This window comes from Eptatretus burgeri, chromosome 8 (assembly GCF_056783735.1).
Source record: "Eptatretus burgeri isolate ZD-2024b chromosome 8, Ebu_testis_v1, whole genome shotgun sequence".
Lineage (NCBI taxonomy): Eukaryota > Metazoa > Chordata > Myxini > Myxiniformes > Myxinidae > Eptatretus > Eptatretus burgeri.
The window spans coordinates 7,446,487-7,464,280 of NC_140968.1; the positions used below are offsets into that span (position 1 = coordinate 7,446,487).

A 17,794-nucleotide genomic window follows, 5' to 3' on the forward strand; every position below is an offset into this window, starting at 1 on the left:
AGCTCGTGGCTGACATCCGGCACTGTAACAGTATAAACAGGCGGAAAGTTACACTACATTATGAATTATAATTTGTGCTTAATCACATTAATTCATTCCCTGCAAATGTTTCTAGTTCTGCAGGTTTTCTGGATTCATCACTTCATCAATTTACACCTTTGTTAATAAAACCCTTAGCTCAACACAGTGTTTGCTTGGCCTGTTGGTGTTTTCATCTGAACCTCATGATGCAGTGAATTGAAGTTTAAATCCCATGTACCCAATGTTTATCAATTAAACACTGATGACCTTGAAATTAATGTAAATGTACACTGACGTGCACTGATGTCGTTGGCCGAAAGCTCATCTCAGGAAATTTCAATCAATTAAAAGAATTTTTTTTTTTTTTGGCTTGAGTAAGAATCTTTGGATCACTCACTCCGGCATGTGGGAGTTAAAAAGGAATTTAGTGTAAAACCAAAACCATGTTTTTACGGGGACATGGGAAAGGCAATGTTTGTTTTCGCTTGTTGTTGAAGTTATATCTCAAAAGGAACGTGTCAGTTTGTGGAGTCCAGTAACATCATGTGGATTGTACTTTGGACCAGGTCACTCGAGTGAACTAACGATGTGGATTGTACTTTGGACCAGGTCACTCGAGTGAACTAACGATGTGGATTGTGCTTTGGACCAGGTCACTCGAGTGAACTAACCATGTGGATTGTACTTTGGACCAGGTCACTCGAGTGAACTAACCATGTGGATTGCACTTTGGACCAGGTCACTCGAGTGAACTGATCATGCAGTTTGTATTTTGGACCAGGTCACTCGAGTGAACTAACCATGTGCTGCAGATATTGATGTTCGGATTGTAAATTTGTGTTTCAATGCGGGAGAATAATTTATTTTTATAACAGCCGATTGCTGCTAGTTGCATCATTGCTGGAAGTTCGGCTGTGCCGGTGATGTTCGACCCCTTGTTTCCAGGATGGTCCTTGTTTTGACGATCTCAAGAAGGATGACGGGCTGAATCAACCCACGTGATGTGAGGTGACGGAAAACGGGGGCTCCACCTGAACACGTGGTGTTGTGTATCCACCAGACGTGAGAGGGAGCGATGAGGAAGAAGACTCGGGGTCAGAGGTCAGGAGGTGTATAGTGAAAACCTTGTAACGTTCCGATGTCGGTTTAATAAAAACGTTGGAGAATATTGAATTCCTCATTCTTGGAGTGTTTTACAAAACAACAAAACCGTCAATTACAATGGTGGAGATCAGTGAAAACAAGGAGAAAAGTGAACACGAGGAGGAAGAAGAAGAAGAAGGGAAGGCCGATGAAAAACTTCCGCGTTGTTGTTCCTGTAAACCTCGTACAGAACCTCGAACCGAGATCCTCGTGGTCGGGACTGGACTGATGGGAAGAGGTATTTTGGAAATTCTTATTTAACAATAAAAACGTGAATTTAAATATAAAATAATTTTATGTTTCTTGACGACGTCGATGAAGGAAAGTTAATGGAGTTTTTATTGAATGTTTGTTGAGGTGTTTGATTGTTAATTTAATGAGGTGTTTTTCACTCGTTTTCTTTATAATCAAATCATCACTAAACTTCCTTCAACGATAATTAAACCTCATTCTTCCTTTTAACAACAAAACCACCAGAAACATTTTGCAATTGACTTGAATATCCAATTTGATCTCTAAACGAGGAGTAACGAGGGTACGAGGTTCGATTACCGACTTTACCTGTTCCGTGGGATTTTTAACGTTCATAATCTGAATGGAGATGAAAACCCTGATTCATATATCGATAATTGTGTGTGTGTGTGTGTGTGTGTGTGTGTGTGTGTGTGTGTGTGTGTGTGTGTGTGTGTGTGTGTGTGTGTGTGTGTGTGTGTGTGTGTGTGTGTGTGTGTGTGTGTGTGTGTGTGTGTGTGACCGCTGTTTCTCGACAACCACTGGTCTGATCGAATTGAAACTTGCCAGGTTTCTTGCTGGGGACCTGAGTATGTTCCTTTTCAAGGTTTGATATTAATTGGACAAGTGCTTCCCAAGTTATGGCCATTTATTTTCCAAACCAATGACACGACACGTTGTTGCATAGGCGTGGCTGATGAGGAAGAGAACCTCAACCTCGTTCGCCATTACAGGTTAAAATGTATGGACTTCCGGATAGTGATGACTTCATGTATTCTAATAATTTCTCGATTTCTTATGCACATTTACAGATAAACACAATGCCCCAAGTTATGATCGTTTTCATATTAGATGGTGCGTACATTTCGGTAACATCAGAGTGCTGGAATGCTCCGAACCAGGAAGTAATTTTTTTTTCTCTCTCTTCTCTTCTCTTTTTGTTTTTCCTTGCCACGGCATTGCGAAAAGGTAAAATATGTTGGCGCCAATTGAATAATTGCGTATTAAAACTAAATTGCGAATAATCGTAACTGTGAATAATATGCGAACTTCCAGGTCACCCATGTCCGGGCATGCGAGAGCAAAGAGACGGCCTGTGTGGTTGTTGTTTGTTGCTTGCGGTTTGAATATTTATTGATTAATATATTTTTTTAAATTACAGGCACGTACGAGTAATCTGTAAACTCAAAAAGATCGTGTGGGTCCAAAATGTAACATTCCTCGTTAACCTTCCACCAACATTCCATCAGGATGGCCCCACCTCCCTCCCTCCAATCGGGCTGGCCCCACCGCCCTGTCCCCATCAGGCTGGCCCCCCGCCGCCCTGCCCCCAATCAGGCTGGCCCCCACCGCCCTGCCCCCAATCAGGCTGGCCCCCACCGCCCTGCCCCAAATCAGGCTGGCCCCCGCCACTCTGCACCAAATCAGGCTGGCCCCCACCGCCCTGTCCCCAATCAGGCTGGCCCCCGCCGCCCTGCCCCTGAGTCAGGCTGGCCCCCGCCGCCCTGCCCCAAATCAGGCTGGCCCCCGCCGCCCTGCCCCAAATCAGGCTGGCCCCCGCCGCCCTGCCCCAAATCAGACTGGCCCCTGCCGCCCTGCCCCCAATCAGGCTGGCCCCCGCCGCCCTGCCCCCAATCAGGCTGGCCCCCGCCGCCCTCCCCCCAATCACGCTGGCCCCCGCCGCCCTCCCCCCAATCACGCTGGCCCCTGCCGCCCTGCCCCCAATCAGGCTGGCCCCCGCCGCCCTGCCCCAAATCAGGCTGGCCCCACCGCCCTGCCCGAAATCAGGCTGGCCCCCGCCGCCCTGCCCCTGAGTCAGGCTGGCCCCCGCCGCCCTGCCCCTGAGTCAGGCTGGCCCCCGCCGCCCTGCCCCAAATCAGGCTGGCCCCCGCCGCCCTGCCCCTGAGTCAGGCTGGCCCCCGCCGCCCTGCCCCAAATCAGGCTGGCCCCCTCTGCCCTGTCCCCAATCAGGCTGGCCCCCATCGCCCTGCCCCCGAGTCAGGCTGGCCCCCGCCACCCTGCCCCCGAGTCAGGCTGGCCCCCGCCTCCCTGCCCCCGAGTCAGGCTGGCCCCCGCCGCCCTGCCCCCGAGTCAGGCTGCCCCCCGCCGCCCTGCCCCCAATCAGGCTGGCCCCCGCCGCCCTGCCCCCAATCGGGCTGGCCCCCGCCGCCCTGCCCCCAATCAGGCTGGCCCCCGCCGCCCTGCCCCCAATCAGGCTGGCCCCCGCCGCCCTGCCCCCAATCAGGCTGGCCCCCGCCGCCCTGCCCCCAATCAGGCTGGCCCCCGCCGCCCTGCCCCCAATCAGGCTGGCCCCCGCCGCCCTGACCCAAATCAGGCTGGCCCCCGCCGCCCTGACCCAAATCAGGCTGGCCCCCGCCGCCCTGACCCAAATCAGGCTGGCCCCCGCCGCCCTGCCCCAAATCAGGCTGGCCCCCACCACCCTGACCCCAATCAGGCTGGCCCTGTCACCCCCCCCCCCATCAGGAACCTATACATCTCCCATCCATGTCCAAATCTAGTTTGTGAGATGACGGTGTCGGACTTGTTGAACCTGGATATTTATCTTCAAGGAAAGTGTAAATTCATGATGTATCTGTGAGAAAGTTCAAGTAAAAGTAAATTGAGATGATTGTTTGTTCTTCTCTCAACATATGGGTTTCACAAGGTGGAACGGAGCCCTCCAGGTGTGTGTTTAATATTATATGTGTATAATCACCACTTGGCTGTGTATGTGTGTATGTAATGTTGTCGAGGCTCGTATGAAACCGAACACACAAGATGGACAGGACAGGGACTTTCATTACTTCACAAAGCAGCCAATTTGAACGATGTGGGTTTGGGGTGAATTAACGGGGGTGGAAAAGATTGTGGTTTTGGATGGGGGAAGAGAAGAGGTGGTGGTGAACAGCTGTTTTGAAGACCTGGAGGGAGGAGTGGGATTGCAGAGAGTGTTGGGAGTTTATTCCAAAGGTGGGAAAAAAGTGGAATAAAAGAGTGAAGGTGAGCCGTGATTTGTGATTTTTATAGTTTTACCAGAATGGGGTTCCTGGCAGACATTGATCACCCTGTGGAAATATGAGGGGTGGGGGAGAGGTCGGGGGTGGGGGAGAGGCATATCGCAGATGGAATAGGAGACGACTGGGGTGCCGGCTTTGTGTGACCCAGCCAGGAAGATATAACGGGTATTAACAACAAAATTTGCCACAAGAGATGGCAATTCAGATTTGGTCCATCATGGCTGTGCTCCACTGACACCAAGATTCAGATAAAATAAATCCATCAAGCGAACGACTCAATTTAATAGGGGGATTGGGGAGGGGGTGGGAGTGTGGGGATGAGAAAAATGGGGCAGGTTCAGGGATATCACCAGGGTGTGAAGAAATTAATAGTTGGGTGGCTGGGATAAGGGGGGTGGGCGTCGGCTGTTTTGGGGTGAACAAGAGGCATCAATCCAACAGTATCCCATGACAAGATCCTCACTACCCCTACACTACTCCATGCAATCAATTCCCCCTCACCACTGCCTGTCCTCACCGTCCCCTCAGCACTGCCTGCCCTCACCGTCGCCTCACCACTGCCTACCCTCACCACCCCATGAAACCTCATGAGGTGTTCACATGTTGGACAAATGGAAAGGGGGCTCCTTAGACGATTCTTGTATGGGGCATCATTTCATCTTGCGCTGCACTTGGGTGGAGACAGTAGCAGATTTGAAGCAGAAGAGCACCCACTGTATGAAGGGGAATTCATTAATTCATTCATAAGAAGCATGTGCCACAGTGCATTGCTGCGTCCACTTTCAACTTGTGCTTCAGGGCCTCCTTCTGCCTTTCCCCCAGGCAAATGCCTTGCCCATCCCCATCACTTAAGGATAGGATATTCCAGACACCTAACCGAAGGGATGCCTCAGATAATCCCGAGGAGACTCGTCTGGTGAGCGACACTTCAGCACCACCACAACGCACACGACAGTTTGTTCTGTGGTGGCCGGAGTACAAATGCTGCCACCAACCTCCTTGGAAAGGTAACCAACTGCAGGAGGATGTCCGCTGATGCAGTTGGCACCAGATATGGATGGCTGTTTGCTCACATGGAGCTCCTCTGCCCTTGTGGCAGGTTTTTTTATATTTAATCCTGCTGGGTGTCCATGAAAGGGAAATGAGAAAGAAGAAAAGGAATAAGAGGTTTATTCCCTTCCATGGCTTTTGTGCTTGTTTTGTCCTTGTTTTGTGTCGTCATGTTGATGCAATTCCGTTTTTGTCCATGGACATTGATTTTATGCTTCTTGAAGAAGCAATAATGAGGGTGGGAGTGTTGGGGTGGCACTTTCATTTTTGGTTCTTTCATTTTGTTTGTTTTTACTGCTGGTTGTATCATTGCTGTGAGTGTGGCTGTGCCACTGATGTAGTGCCCCCTGTATATTCAAGAAAAATTTGGAATTTGGCCAGCGTGCCAGTGATAGCTCGCTTACTCTTGGAAAAAGATTCCATGGGATCTTTCATGCCCAGTTGAACGTTCATCTGGATAGACGGCACACACATTGATCCCTTTCCCTATCTGTGAAGCACCACGGAAACAGTTTGTTGCCGTGTCGGGATTCAAACCCAAGCTGGACAACTCGGGTGCAAGTGTCTCCCTCAAGTCCATCCTGACAGCCCACATGGGGTCATCAAACTCACTGCAAAACCCTGCATTGATTGGAACAAATAGAGTTTGTTTGTCCTTTCTTTACATATGCATTGTGTCCCTGGCAGGTCATCGGTGAAATGGACAACTTCTTGGAATGGCTCCAATCTCAAGGTCTGAGAGCAGAATCAGCCCAAGCAGTGATCAATATACTTGGAATTGAGAATCGGAACATTCTTCGAGCTTGTACAGACTCTGATGCATTGCGAACAGAGCTCCTCTCTCTCGCCAAAGAGAAATTTAAATTTGCAATGTATGCCGACTTCTGTAAATTTGTGGAATCTTTTTTGAAGCCGCAGGTTGTCCAGCTTGCAGGCTCTTCTCTGTTGGGAAGTCTTTTCCTCAACTTGGAGAATGTTGTTCGAGAACTTTCCAGTTTCTGCAGAAACTTTATTGGATTCAAAAACGTGCAGCTGGAAAATATTCCTGGTTTCCGGGAAAACAGTTTCAGTGATGTCTGCAACCTCCACGATCAGGATGATGGATTAACACCTGAGTCTGGTATGTTATTATTTTATACACTTTGTGCATAGTCAAGAAATACCTTGATGTTCAACCATGAATGTTTTTTTTTTCTTCTAACTTAAGGAATCTGTTTTGGAACAATTTTGTGTTAAAAACGTTGAGATTCTCGGTGCCCATTGAATGTTTTTTTTTTTTGTATGCATTGTCTAAGCTCGTTAGAGAGCGAACACACAACGCACAAGGTGGGCAGGAGACAAGGGGGGGGGGGGAGAGGGAAGGACAAAACGGTGGGGAACAGAGACTTTTGGAGAGCTCTGGAAGGGAGAGGGATAGGGTGGTGAATATCGAGTAAACAAGATGGGCACCACAGGGACTTTCAGAACCTAACACGACAGGGAACTTTCGGGAAGGAAAGCAGGGAATTGGATTGAAGGAGCTGTGTTTAAGTTGGATTAACTAGGTGGAAAAGATCGTGGTTTTGGATGGGGAAGAATTGGAAGTGATGGTGAACAGCTCTTTTGAAGACCTGGAGGGAAGAGTGGGATTGAAGAGAGTGTGGGAGTTTGTTCCAGTGTGGGAAAGGCAGAAAAATTGAAATGAAAGAGGGAAGATGAGCAGTGATTGGTGATTTTGGTAGTTTTACCAGAAGGGGGTTGCTGGTGGACACCTTGAGCACTCTGCAGAAATATATTGGGGGTCGGGGGGGGCAGACCAACAAGGGGGGGCAAGACCAGAGAGGAGACAGTAGAAGATCACCGACCTGCCTGCGGTGAGAGGCCCAAAGACTCGGCCTCACTGCGGGAGAGACCAATGATTCTCAATGCCTTGGCTTCCACAGCGTGAATCTGAGAAAGGTGAGAGGTGGGAACACCAGCCCATTGGGGAGGACGAAAGCTTTGCATGTGGTCAGGAGCTCATGTGGTTCTGGGAATGTTTTGCACAACGGAGGTGCCCAGTCAGCGACTGGCTTTGGAGGCCAGTTTGGCAATGTGGATTTCCCAGAAAAGATCGTGGCAGTTGGAGAGACACAGAAGCTTGAATGAAAAGGTTTCTTCAAGAGGATTGTTGAGAATGTGGGTTGGTGGGGGTGGGTTCAGACGGTCCTTACGGAGAGACAGAGTGATTGAGAGATTTGTCAGGATTGAAAGACATTTTCCACGTGTTTGACCAGTTTGTGTTTTATCCAGATCTGCAAGACTGCTGCTTGCCGATCTGAGGGATGACAAATGGTACGGCCGAGGGTGGAGTCGTCAGCAGAGAGAAAAAGAGGATTTCGATCGAGTCAAACAGATCATTCATGAAAACCAGAAAAAGAACAGGTTGCAGAACACTGCCTTGAACTCCAACCTGGACATAAAGAGGAGTTGAGAGAACTCCATTTCGGGCCACACGTTGGCTGCGACAGGAGAGTCAGTCTGCGAGCCATGAGTGGAGATTGCCTTCAACACCACAGGAAGAGAGTTTCGTGAGCAGGGCAGGGTGCCACACCGTATTGAAAGCATGCCACATGTCTCAGGATATGCCTCTGATTTAATGTCAAGCATTGAGGATCTCCATCCATTGTTGAGAGAGCAGAAGCAGTGTATGCAGGGTGGAGTGACCTGGTCTGAAACCAAATTGATGAGAAGAGAAGAGGAAGGATTTAATGTCTGAAGCGATGATGGATTCCATAACCTTGCTGATGGATTCCATAACCCTTTTTATGCAGACTGGTAACCGATTTGCAAGCAGATGGCAGATGACCTTGAGCAAATGAGAGGGTGAATAGAACCAGAGAGTGGTTAAGTAAGAGCAGCAGAGCAGGTTTTGAGGACACGTGGGGCTAATGCCGTCTGGACCTTTTGCAAAATCTGAGTCGAGGTTTGATGACAAGCTCTCCACCTTGTCAACAAAAAAGGACACGGAGTCCAGTAACAGCTGGGTGAAGTGATAACAGTAAGCGTTGGGTTTGGGAAACAAGATTTAAAACAAACACAGAGTTTAGACATTCAGCCTTTTCATGTGCAATGTCAGCTGAGCAGCCATTTGATGGAAGGGTCGGGATGGAGGGAGCACATACACCAGAAACTTAGTGGATGCCACCAGGATTTGCAGGAGGGAGAGAGGTTTGAGAGTTCAGACTTGAGATTTGAACAATGTTGTTTTCTGGCTCTCCTGAGGGCTGACACATTTGTCTGAGCTTTATGGAAGAACTTAAATTTCCCTCAGTTGGATTTGCTTTTCATGAGGCTTTCCATTTTTTTATGTTCTGATTCACAAATTCGAAAATGTTCCATGTTTAATAGCACATTTTAATTATCTGCATGCAGAAAGTTGTTTGTTTACCACTCGTATCGGCATTGACAGTGTGAGCGACGTCCTGTGGGAGAAAGGATTCTGTTGAACATTTCATGTCTGGGCTGTAACTTGCAGCTTGAATTGGGAGATCTGACAGATGGAGCGGAGGTGTCAGATGTTTGAGGGACACACAGAGAGGGAGAGGGTAGAAGGTTTTGAGTGGGCTTAGGCTGAGAAGTTGTGGGTGGAGCGGAGCAGGATTGGTTTATTGTGGTATGGGGTGAGATGAGAGGTAAACTGAGAGGGGCAGGAAGAGTGGGGAGGTGAGATGAGAGGGGGTGTGTTGGGGGGGAGCTTGGAGAGGATGGCGTGAAGGGGATGCAGAAAGAAGAGACATGAATTGTGGCGATGCTGAAGAGTGGGACACGTGCAAGGACGTGGGCTGGGAGTCGATGTTTGGGAAAGCATTGACACGGAGGGGTTTGACTACAAAAGAATGTGAACAGGATTTGTTTGTTGTGTGCAGTCAACTTTTGCAAAGAACTTCCCAAGATTCCCACATTTAACTTTCTGAGATGAACATCGTGGGATGGGTGGACAGCATTTTTGTTCAAGGCACGGAGAAAGTTCGATCTGCAGCAACCAGAGGAGGGATGACAGAAGCACCATATCCATGAGAGACAGGTTTACAAAATGTGCCTATGTTGAAGAAAAAGAAGAAAAAGAAGACCATGTTGGGTGCTGATGCTAGATAAACAAGGGAGGAGAAGCATTTCAATACATTTTCAAAAGTTTCAAAGGAAGAAGCTTTTTCTTCAATGGGCATAATACTTGAGGGTTGCCGTGGGTGGGGAGAGTGTTGGGGGTGTTTATCCAAATGTTACGGAGTGTTACACAGGTGGGGGTGGGGTTGGTGTTTCCAATAGAGTCCCTGTGCACAAGGAGTTGCAACAACTTTCATTTGGAAACCATTTTGTGCCCATCGAGCACGGCGCACCAAACCTGTGCCAATTGTGCATGATGCGGAATGTGTTCGTTTTCTAATCAAGCTGTCTTTCTCTGCACGCAAAATGAAGATTATATTAGTTAATGCTCTTTGTTGTTGTTCTTCCTCCACGTCAGAATCTTCAGACAGAATTGATGCAACCTCAACACATCACAGAAACCGATGCAGAATGAAGTGTCAGACTCGAGTAAAGGTTCACATTGATTGCTTCATTCGAGGTAGACAGACCGTGTACGTAGAATAAACACATCGGTATTGAGAGACAGAATTGAGAAATTTGAAAAGTGGAAGAAGAAACGTGAAAGGCAGAAATGAAGGCACGCTATCCATGCCAGAATTGCACATCATCAAGGGATTCGTGAATTCGAGATGATAACAATTGTGAGTAGAAAAATATCAGAGAAACAGCTTGAGTTGATTGATTGATCGTATACTCTGCCTAAAGGCAGGTCCTTGGCTCCTTTGCAAGGCTGACACTGGGTGGTTTGCCATTACCTTCCCAGCTCTTCATTTCCTTCAACATACTGTCAACTTTTCATGAAGTACCATGCCACTGAAAACATGCATGCAGTGATTGTAAATCTTCATTATTTTCTATTTTCTTCAACTCTCTCATCTTTCATGTTTTCTCTTTTCCCACAGCTTATTAATGCATGTTTCGACATGATCATTCAAAAAGTGTAGCATCCACACCGCTCAGGGTACTCGGCAGTACTCGATTCGGCCTTGCCAAGGTGTGAAGCAACTGCTTTGGTGTTTTCCAATTTCCCTTTTCTGGCTGGTCAACGGTCATGATTTCCGAATCAAACAACCTCACCTCAGTTCACTAATTTGGTTTCAGACCAGGTGTCTCTACCTTGGACATGCTGCTTCGACTCAACTCGCAATGGATGCAGGCCCTCAATGTCAGATTAGAGATTAGAGCCGTCTCTCTGATCATGTCTCATGCTTTTGATGCAGTCTGTCATCCTGCCTTACTCTCCAAACTCTCTGTTTACGGCATCCACGGCCAACGCCACACAAGGGTTCCTGACTCCTCCGTTCCAGAAGTCAACGTGTGACACTCAACAGAATCCTTTCATCTCCTCTCCAGCTTGCTGTTGGCTTACCGTTTAAGTTGATGGCAGAAGATCATTGGGTCTTGAGTTCAAGCCCCTGTTGTGCCATTGGACCACTGTTTAATTAACACCAAGTGGGTTGACTCAGCCTGTCATCCTGAGGTCGGCAAAATGAGCACCAGCTTACTGGTAATGTGGGCAGTTCATCAGCGGCACAGCTGCGCTCATTGAAAAATGATGCAACCAGCAGCCACAGGCTGCATAAGAAACATCTCCCTGTTTTGGCTGGAGTGCTCCAAAGCATATTCGACTTAACTCAAAGAAACCACTCAGTGTATCATACCTCAAAAGAAGATGTCAACACGTTAAACTCAACCAAACTACTTACACGTGGAATTTGGGTGTTCTGGAAGGAAAGCCACGATATCTGTGGATCATTTTTAAAAAGCCAGATGGTGATACTGCGACTGATAAGAATAATGCATTGAGTGATAATGCTAAGGTGAAACAACTTCGCGTTTCTCTAGATGGAACATTTTATCCACGAGATAGATTGGAAATTAATTGGGAAAAAAATGATTTTGCTGAGGCATACAAGTCTTACCAAAAGGTGTGTGAAAGTAATGGAAATAAAGAACCTATTTTGGATATGACAGCATTTAAAAGTTTGTATACAATCTATGCGTTTGACCTGAGCGCTCAAAAGGAAACTATAAAGTCTAATCGAGTGGATACTTCCCTATACATTGAAAGAGGAGAGAGTGAAAAAGTTGATACATATTGTTTGCTTTTGGAAGAAACAGAATTGCAGATTAATACAGATAATGGTGTGATGATTAGTCTCACATAATTTTTTGTTAAATAAATGAGTGGCAAAGTACCAACTGGGGTATATGTTAATCAAATCAATCTTCATAAACTATCATCTTGTGTTCAAAATCAAAAGCCTTGTACGATTAACGTTAATACAATTCAGAGAAAAGGAGCAGTAAGAATTGATGTTTTGCTCACAAGAGAACAGGTTAAAATCTTGAATGACACTGGCTCACTTAAAATTAAAATGACAAAACCAATGTTGAAAAAATATTCAATAAGAGAGACGAGTGGAGGATTTCTCCCATTTCTAATTCCTTTATTTGCTGGTTTAAGTGCGGTTGGAGCATTGACGGGCGGTATTTCAACAGCGGTGAAAACTGCCAACGAAAGGAAGGCTCAACTCCAGGCTCAAAAATAATTGGAAAGACATAACAAAGAGTTGGAGAAACAAATTAGTGGAAGTGGTGTAATTGTAGATTTTGCTGAAAAACTTGAAGGTCTGCCTGATAAAGCGAGATTGTTAGTTGGAGATATGCTTTCTTCTATAGCACAAGCAGGTGTAAAATTAACGAAAAGAGGTAATGGATTATATCTTTCTAATAAATAAATGAGCATTGATGAGTGGTTGAAAGAATTTGGAAAGAATACAACATCAAATATACAACTTGTTAAATATTGTAAGAAATTAAAAATTCATAATGTGGTTATTTGTATGAGAGATGAATTAACAAATGTACCGAAACATACAAAGAATATTATTATGAACTTAGAAGATAATAATGGGAACGGTTCTCATTGGGTTTGTATTTTTAATAGTCAAGACAAATATTATTTTCATAGTTTTGGTCTTCCACCACCTGTTGAAGTCATAAAATTCTTACAGAATGGTGTTTATCAAACATTTCAAGTCCAATAATTAAATTCCAAGTGTTGTGGTCAATTATGTCTATATGTGTTATTTCAACTCAACAAAAATAAAAATTTTTATGATATTATTTTTAATCTAATATAAATGACTTATGTTGGTAAAGATGGTTCTATCTTTGGTGTATCTCAAGAACTGGATATTGATTTATCAAATTATTACACAAAGGCACAGGCTGAACGACATAAATATAATATAACCAAAAATATTAACATGAAAAATGCTTATAAATTAAAAAATTATCCAAGCCCGACTGACGCGAATGACTTGGTGAGATTAAGCGATTTATCACAATATATATCCTTAAATAAAACGGCTGTGTATTCCAAAGATACAGAAGTGTTGATATTATCTCCAGGTCATACAGAATTCACAGTTCGAATTAAAATAAATTTTTATAAAGAAGGGCGTATCGTTTTCATGGGGGTATGATATGAATGATTTAGGGTATAATTGGTCATTTAAAATTAACCTCGAAGACCTGGAACAATTAAGTCAGTCTCGTAAGGAAGAATATTATCCACTTGGTATCGAGAATGAGTTTTGTGGGGCTACGATTAGTAAACAACAAATAAAAGAATTTAATAAGGGTAAATATAATAATGGTTTTGCCCTTGTTTATCTCATGAAAACAGAAAAAAACAGGATTATATATAATAAGTAAGGAAATACAAAATGATTTAACTATGGGAAGATGGGGAGGTGTTTCGTACCATAATATTATTCTAACATATATTTCTAATACATAAATGACAGCAAGAAGGCTTCAAGAAAATTATCATTTCTGTGTTCAAGCATACCTTCAAGAAAAGGGTATTCGGTATTTTAATAAATATGTTCTACAACATAAGAATGAGGTATTTTCAATAAAAGATTGGCATTATGCTGATGTTGATAAACCGACAACTTTAGATTTAATTAGAATGTTAAATAATGAAAAAATTATAATGTTAAGAAAAGGTAAGGCTCTTTTAGAAATTCAAAAGAAATTTTATTGGTTTCCTGTTGTAAAAAAAATTATTTTAGATACAGGAATAACAAGAAATCCTAATGAATATATGTATAATATTCTATGGGGTGTAAACGATTCAAGGATAGTAACGGATGAGGAAGGAGTTGAAGAAGAGAGGGAAGAGGAGGAAAAGGAGAGGGAGAAGAAAGAGGAGGAAAAGGAGAAGAGAGAGAAGGAGGAGAGGGAGGAAAGAGAGAAGAGAGAGAGGGAGGAGAGGGAGGAAAGAGCGAGACTAAATAAATATGAAAATATGGAAACCAGTGGGATTCAAAAAAGATTGGTGGTATTACAGTAAAATAACTCAACCCACCGAGGAGGAAAACAAAGAATTGACAAGTCTATTTGCAATACTTTCGACAAGAGTATTGACATCGAGAAGACATGTATTTTAATTCAAGTTTTTCATTTTTTTTTTCTTAAATAAATGGAGGAGAGAATGAAGGCATTTCTAAGGATTCTTTATGTTTTAATAATTAAGATTCAAATGTGTATGTTGGAAACTAAAAAGGTTTTTGCACTCTGCAGGACTTTTTCACATAAATAAATGAGTTATTGTCTCAAATGTAAAAAGAAAACTAACACTAAAAATATTTCATATATTAAAAGTAAAAATAACAGGGTTATACAAAAAGGTATATGTTCGGTGTGTGGTTCAAAAAAAAATCAATTTATCTCCAAACACAAACTAGGAGGAGATATACAAAAGTTTTTATCAGGAAGTAAATTTACAACCACTGGAATACCAGGGGAATTACATCTTCCAGGGTATTCTTTCTGTGGTCCAGGCACAAACTTGGATAAAAGATTAGATGAGGTAGACAATCCTAAATTCTGGAGTAAGCCTATCAATAGAGTTGATGAAGTGTGCATGAGACACGATATTGATTATGGGAATACCACAACGTTGGAAGAAAAGCATGAAGCCGATAGAGAAATGTTGTATAATTTGTCTCTGATACAAAATCCAACCTTGAGAGAAAAAGTTGATCGGTTCATTGTGAAGAAGATGATCAGTGCTAAATTGAAACTTGGACTTGGAAATTTAAAAAACTTATAGGCTCTAATGATGCCATTAAGACTGAAGAGCAATTAGCTGATGAATTACATAAACCAATATTCACAAAGTTTCAGAGAAGGAAAGTTTATTCCAAGGAAGTTGATTATATCTGGTCTGCTGATTTGATTGAACTTAATAATGATAAGGGGTACAAGTATGCTTTAACCGTTATTGATTTGAGGAGTAGATATGCGTGGGTTGTCCCTTTAAAAAACAAAACAGGTAATACTCTTATGTTAGCTTTTCAACAGATATTTAATAAAAGTAAGAGAAAACCTAAAAAATTGCGGACTGATGAGGGTAGAGAGTTTTATAACAAGACATTTATGAATTTTCTAAAAAATAACAGTATTACATTATACAGTACCTTTAATGAAGGGATGGCAGTTGTTGTTGAACGTTTTAATCGTACCTTAAAAGAGAGACTATATAAAAAAATTCACACAACTCGGTTCACAACAATGGTCATCTTTTATTCAGGATATTGTGGATAAGTATAATGACACGATTCACACGTCAACAATTATGAAACCATCAGAAACATTTACAAAATTAAAATATGAAAAAGAGATTAATGTCAGAAAACCTAAGTTGGTGATATCGTAAGAATATATAGGTGGAAATCTCATTTTGAAAAGGGTTTTACTAAACGATGGACGAAAGAACTTTTTAAAATTGTTGATGTAATAGATACGGTTCCTTGGACTTATAAGATATATGATTTGGAAGGGGAAGAGATTTTAGGTTCATTTTATTCACAGGAATTACAAAAGACAAAACTAAGCAGATAATACCTATGGGAGCAATTGGTTGTCCCTTCACTCCCTCCTACTATACACCTTTGTGGACACTAGAGGGACAAGTCCGAGGTGTATTACAGTATATAATGTGTGTCAAGGGGTGGACGTTCTTACATCTGTGAACCCCAAACACAGAATCCTCAACTGAATAGTCAAGGCTTAACTTTTGTTTGTGTGTGTGTGTGTGTGTGTGCAATGGGAGCAATAGGTTGGCGCTTCACTCCCTCCTACTATACACCTTTGTGGACACTAGAGGGACAAGTCCGAGGTGTATTACAGTATATAATGTGTGTCAAGGGGGACGTTCTTAGATCTGTGAACCCCAAACACAGAATCCTCAACTGAATAGTCAAGGCTTAACTTTTGTTTGTTGGTGTGTGTGTGTGTGTGTCCCAACCCTCACATTCAAAATCTCAACCCCAACTCAATCCTCGCCCAACACGATGTCTTTTTCAAAATGAGATTTCCACCTATATATATATATATATATATATATATATATATATATATATATATATATATATATATATATATATATATATATATATATATATTTTTACGTTTTTTTTTTCTCTTCTTCCAATTCTGTCTTTTAAGACTTTCAGGTTTGATGACGTAGAAAGGGGGAGTAAGCCTGCACTTTCTTCCCAGAACTTTCTTGATCTTGCTCCCATCAAGCACCATCCGACAAAGAACTACATCGATAGGTTTAGATCCTAAAGAGTGATAGCAACTCCAAAAGTCTCCAAAATATAAATAAATAAAATAATAATAAATAAATGAATAAATAAATAAAAGTCTCCAAAAAAGTTTCAAGTGTCCAACATAAACCCAACTTTCCAAGTCTTCAAGGTATAACCACATTCCCGTTGAGTTTCCAAGATATGTATCACATTGTGAGTTATCAAGCCAGAACCCACATTTCAAGTCTTCAAAATAAAACCAACTTACAAAGTCTCTAAAGGATAACTCATTTCCTGATTTTTTTCAAAATTTGTGAGTCTCCAAGGTAGGTCCCATATTTAGAACCATCTTGGCAGAACCCTTTTCCTGAGTCTCCAAGGTAGTTATTTTAACCATCAAGGCAGAACTCATTTACTGATTTTTTTTCAAAATTTGTGAGTCTCCAAGGTAAAACTTGTATTCTGGCTCATCAAGGTATAACTTGTTCAGTGGGTATTGTCTTGATAACTCACAATGAGTACTATTGCTGTAAAACTCTTTTTCAGGATTTTGCTGGTCTCCAAGGTATAACTCTTTGGTTGGGTCATCAAGGACGAACTCGTTCTGTAGGTCTTGGTCGCTCATAAGGTCTTCAACCAAGCCAACAATTTTCCTCCAAGTTGTAGCAAAAGCAGTATTTTCATTTTGTATTTCAGATACAATTTCCTGTGAGAGAAAATAATAATGTATTAATTAAGTTATTTAATTATTAAACGAGTCGATGTTTAAAAATAGGAAAATAAAAATCTTACCTCAACAGATAAGAGGTTTGAGTCCAGTTCATCAACTTGAAGGTTTAGTTCCATACAAGTCAGAGAGTTCCAGGCAAGCACACAGCACACCATCACCAGCAAAAAAAAATGTTTAAAATGGAGCCTGGGCTTGAGGGTTTTATAGGGAAAGACTGTTGGGTGTGGTTTCCTGTGGAAATTCCCTGGTGGAATTTCATAACATGCTGGAAACCATTTCATAACATGGAAACCATAACATGCTTGAATTTTCTAGTGATTTCTTTGTGAGTCAGAGATGAACTGGAAATGATGAAAGAGTAGGTGGGGCTTAGCAAAAGTAGGCGGGGCTTAGAAAAAGTGGGCGTGGCTTATAATAATGCCTCATGAAAAGTGGGCGGGGCTTATCAAAAGTGGGCGGGGCTTAGGAAAAGTGGGCGTGGCTTATAAAAATACCTCATGAAAAGTGGGCGTGGCTTATAAAAAATACCTCATGAAAAGTGGGCGGGGCTTAAAGAAAAGTGGGCGGGGCTTATAAAAAATTCGCTGGGAGGTGGGCGGGGCTTAGAGGAAAGTGGGCGTGGCTTAACAAAAATAACCTGTGGCTCAGGAGGTGGTCAAACAAGAGCATTAAGAGAAGTTTATCATTTCGTAATGGCACAAAAGGGGTATCTTAAAAAATATAAAGATTCAAATGTTTTGTTTGTCAATATTTTAGATGGGGATTATTGTGCAAAGAAAATTAAACTATTGAAGGAATTTGAGAATGAACAAATGTTTATAGGTTCAATGAGTGAGTTAAACAATATGCATCGGTTATTTGATAAAGAGTGTCCCGGGGCTTAG

The 17,794-nt window shown here is 42.9% G+C and overlaps 3 protein-coding genes across 6 annotated transcripts in view; 2 read left to right on the forward strand and 1 right to left on the reverse strand.

The window, feature by feature from the left end:
• Positions 1–17,794, forward strand: part of LOC147021012 (uncharacterized) — a 420,342-nt gene that overhangs the window by 377,818 nt on the left and 24,730 nt on the right. The window lies entirely within an intron of this gene.
• Positions 1,043–17,794, forward strand: part of LOC147021018 (uncharacterized) — a 30,258-nt gene continuing 13,506 nt past the window's right edge. The window contains exons 1-3 of one of the 3 annotated variants that reach the window (XM_085893595.1): positions 1,309–1,402; positions 5,235–5,419; positions 6,150–6,582. In XM_085893595.1, the coding sequence (XP_085749721.1) occupies positions 6,162–6,582 (421 nt within the window). In that variant the 5' untranslated portion in view covers positions 1,309–1,402; positions 5,235–5,419; positions 6,150–6,161. Of the gene's footprint in view, positions 1,403–5,234; positions 5,420–6,149; positions 6,583–17,794 lie in introns of all 3 variants that reach the window. The other 2 variants (XM_085893593.1, XM_085893596.1) reach the window with 2 other exon arrangements.
• Positions 15,296–17,794, reverse strand: part of LOC147021019 (uncharacterized) — a 49,979-nt gene continuing 47,480 nt past the window's right edge. Inside the window, exon 3 of the mRNA XM_085893617.1 lies at positions 15,296–15,967. The gene's annotated coding sequence lies outside the window, so the exon portion shown is untranslated. The remainder of the gene's footprint in view (positions 15,968–17,794) is intronic.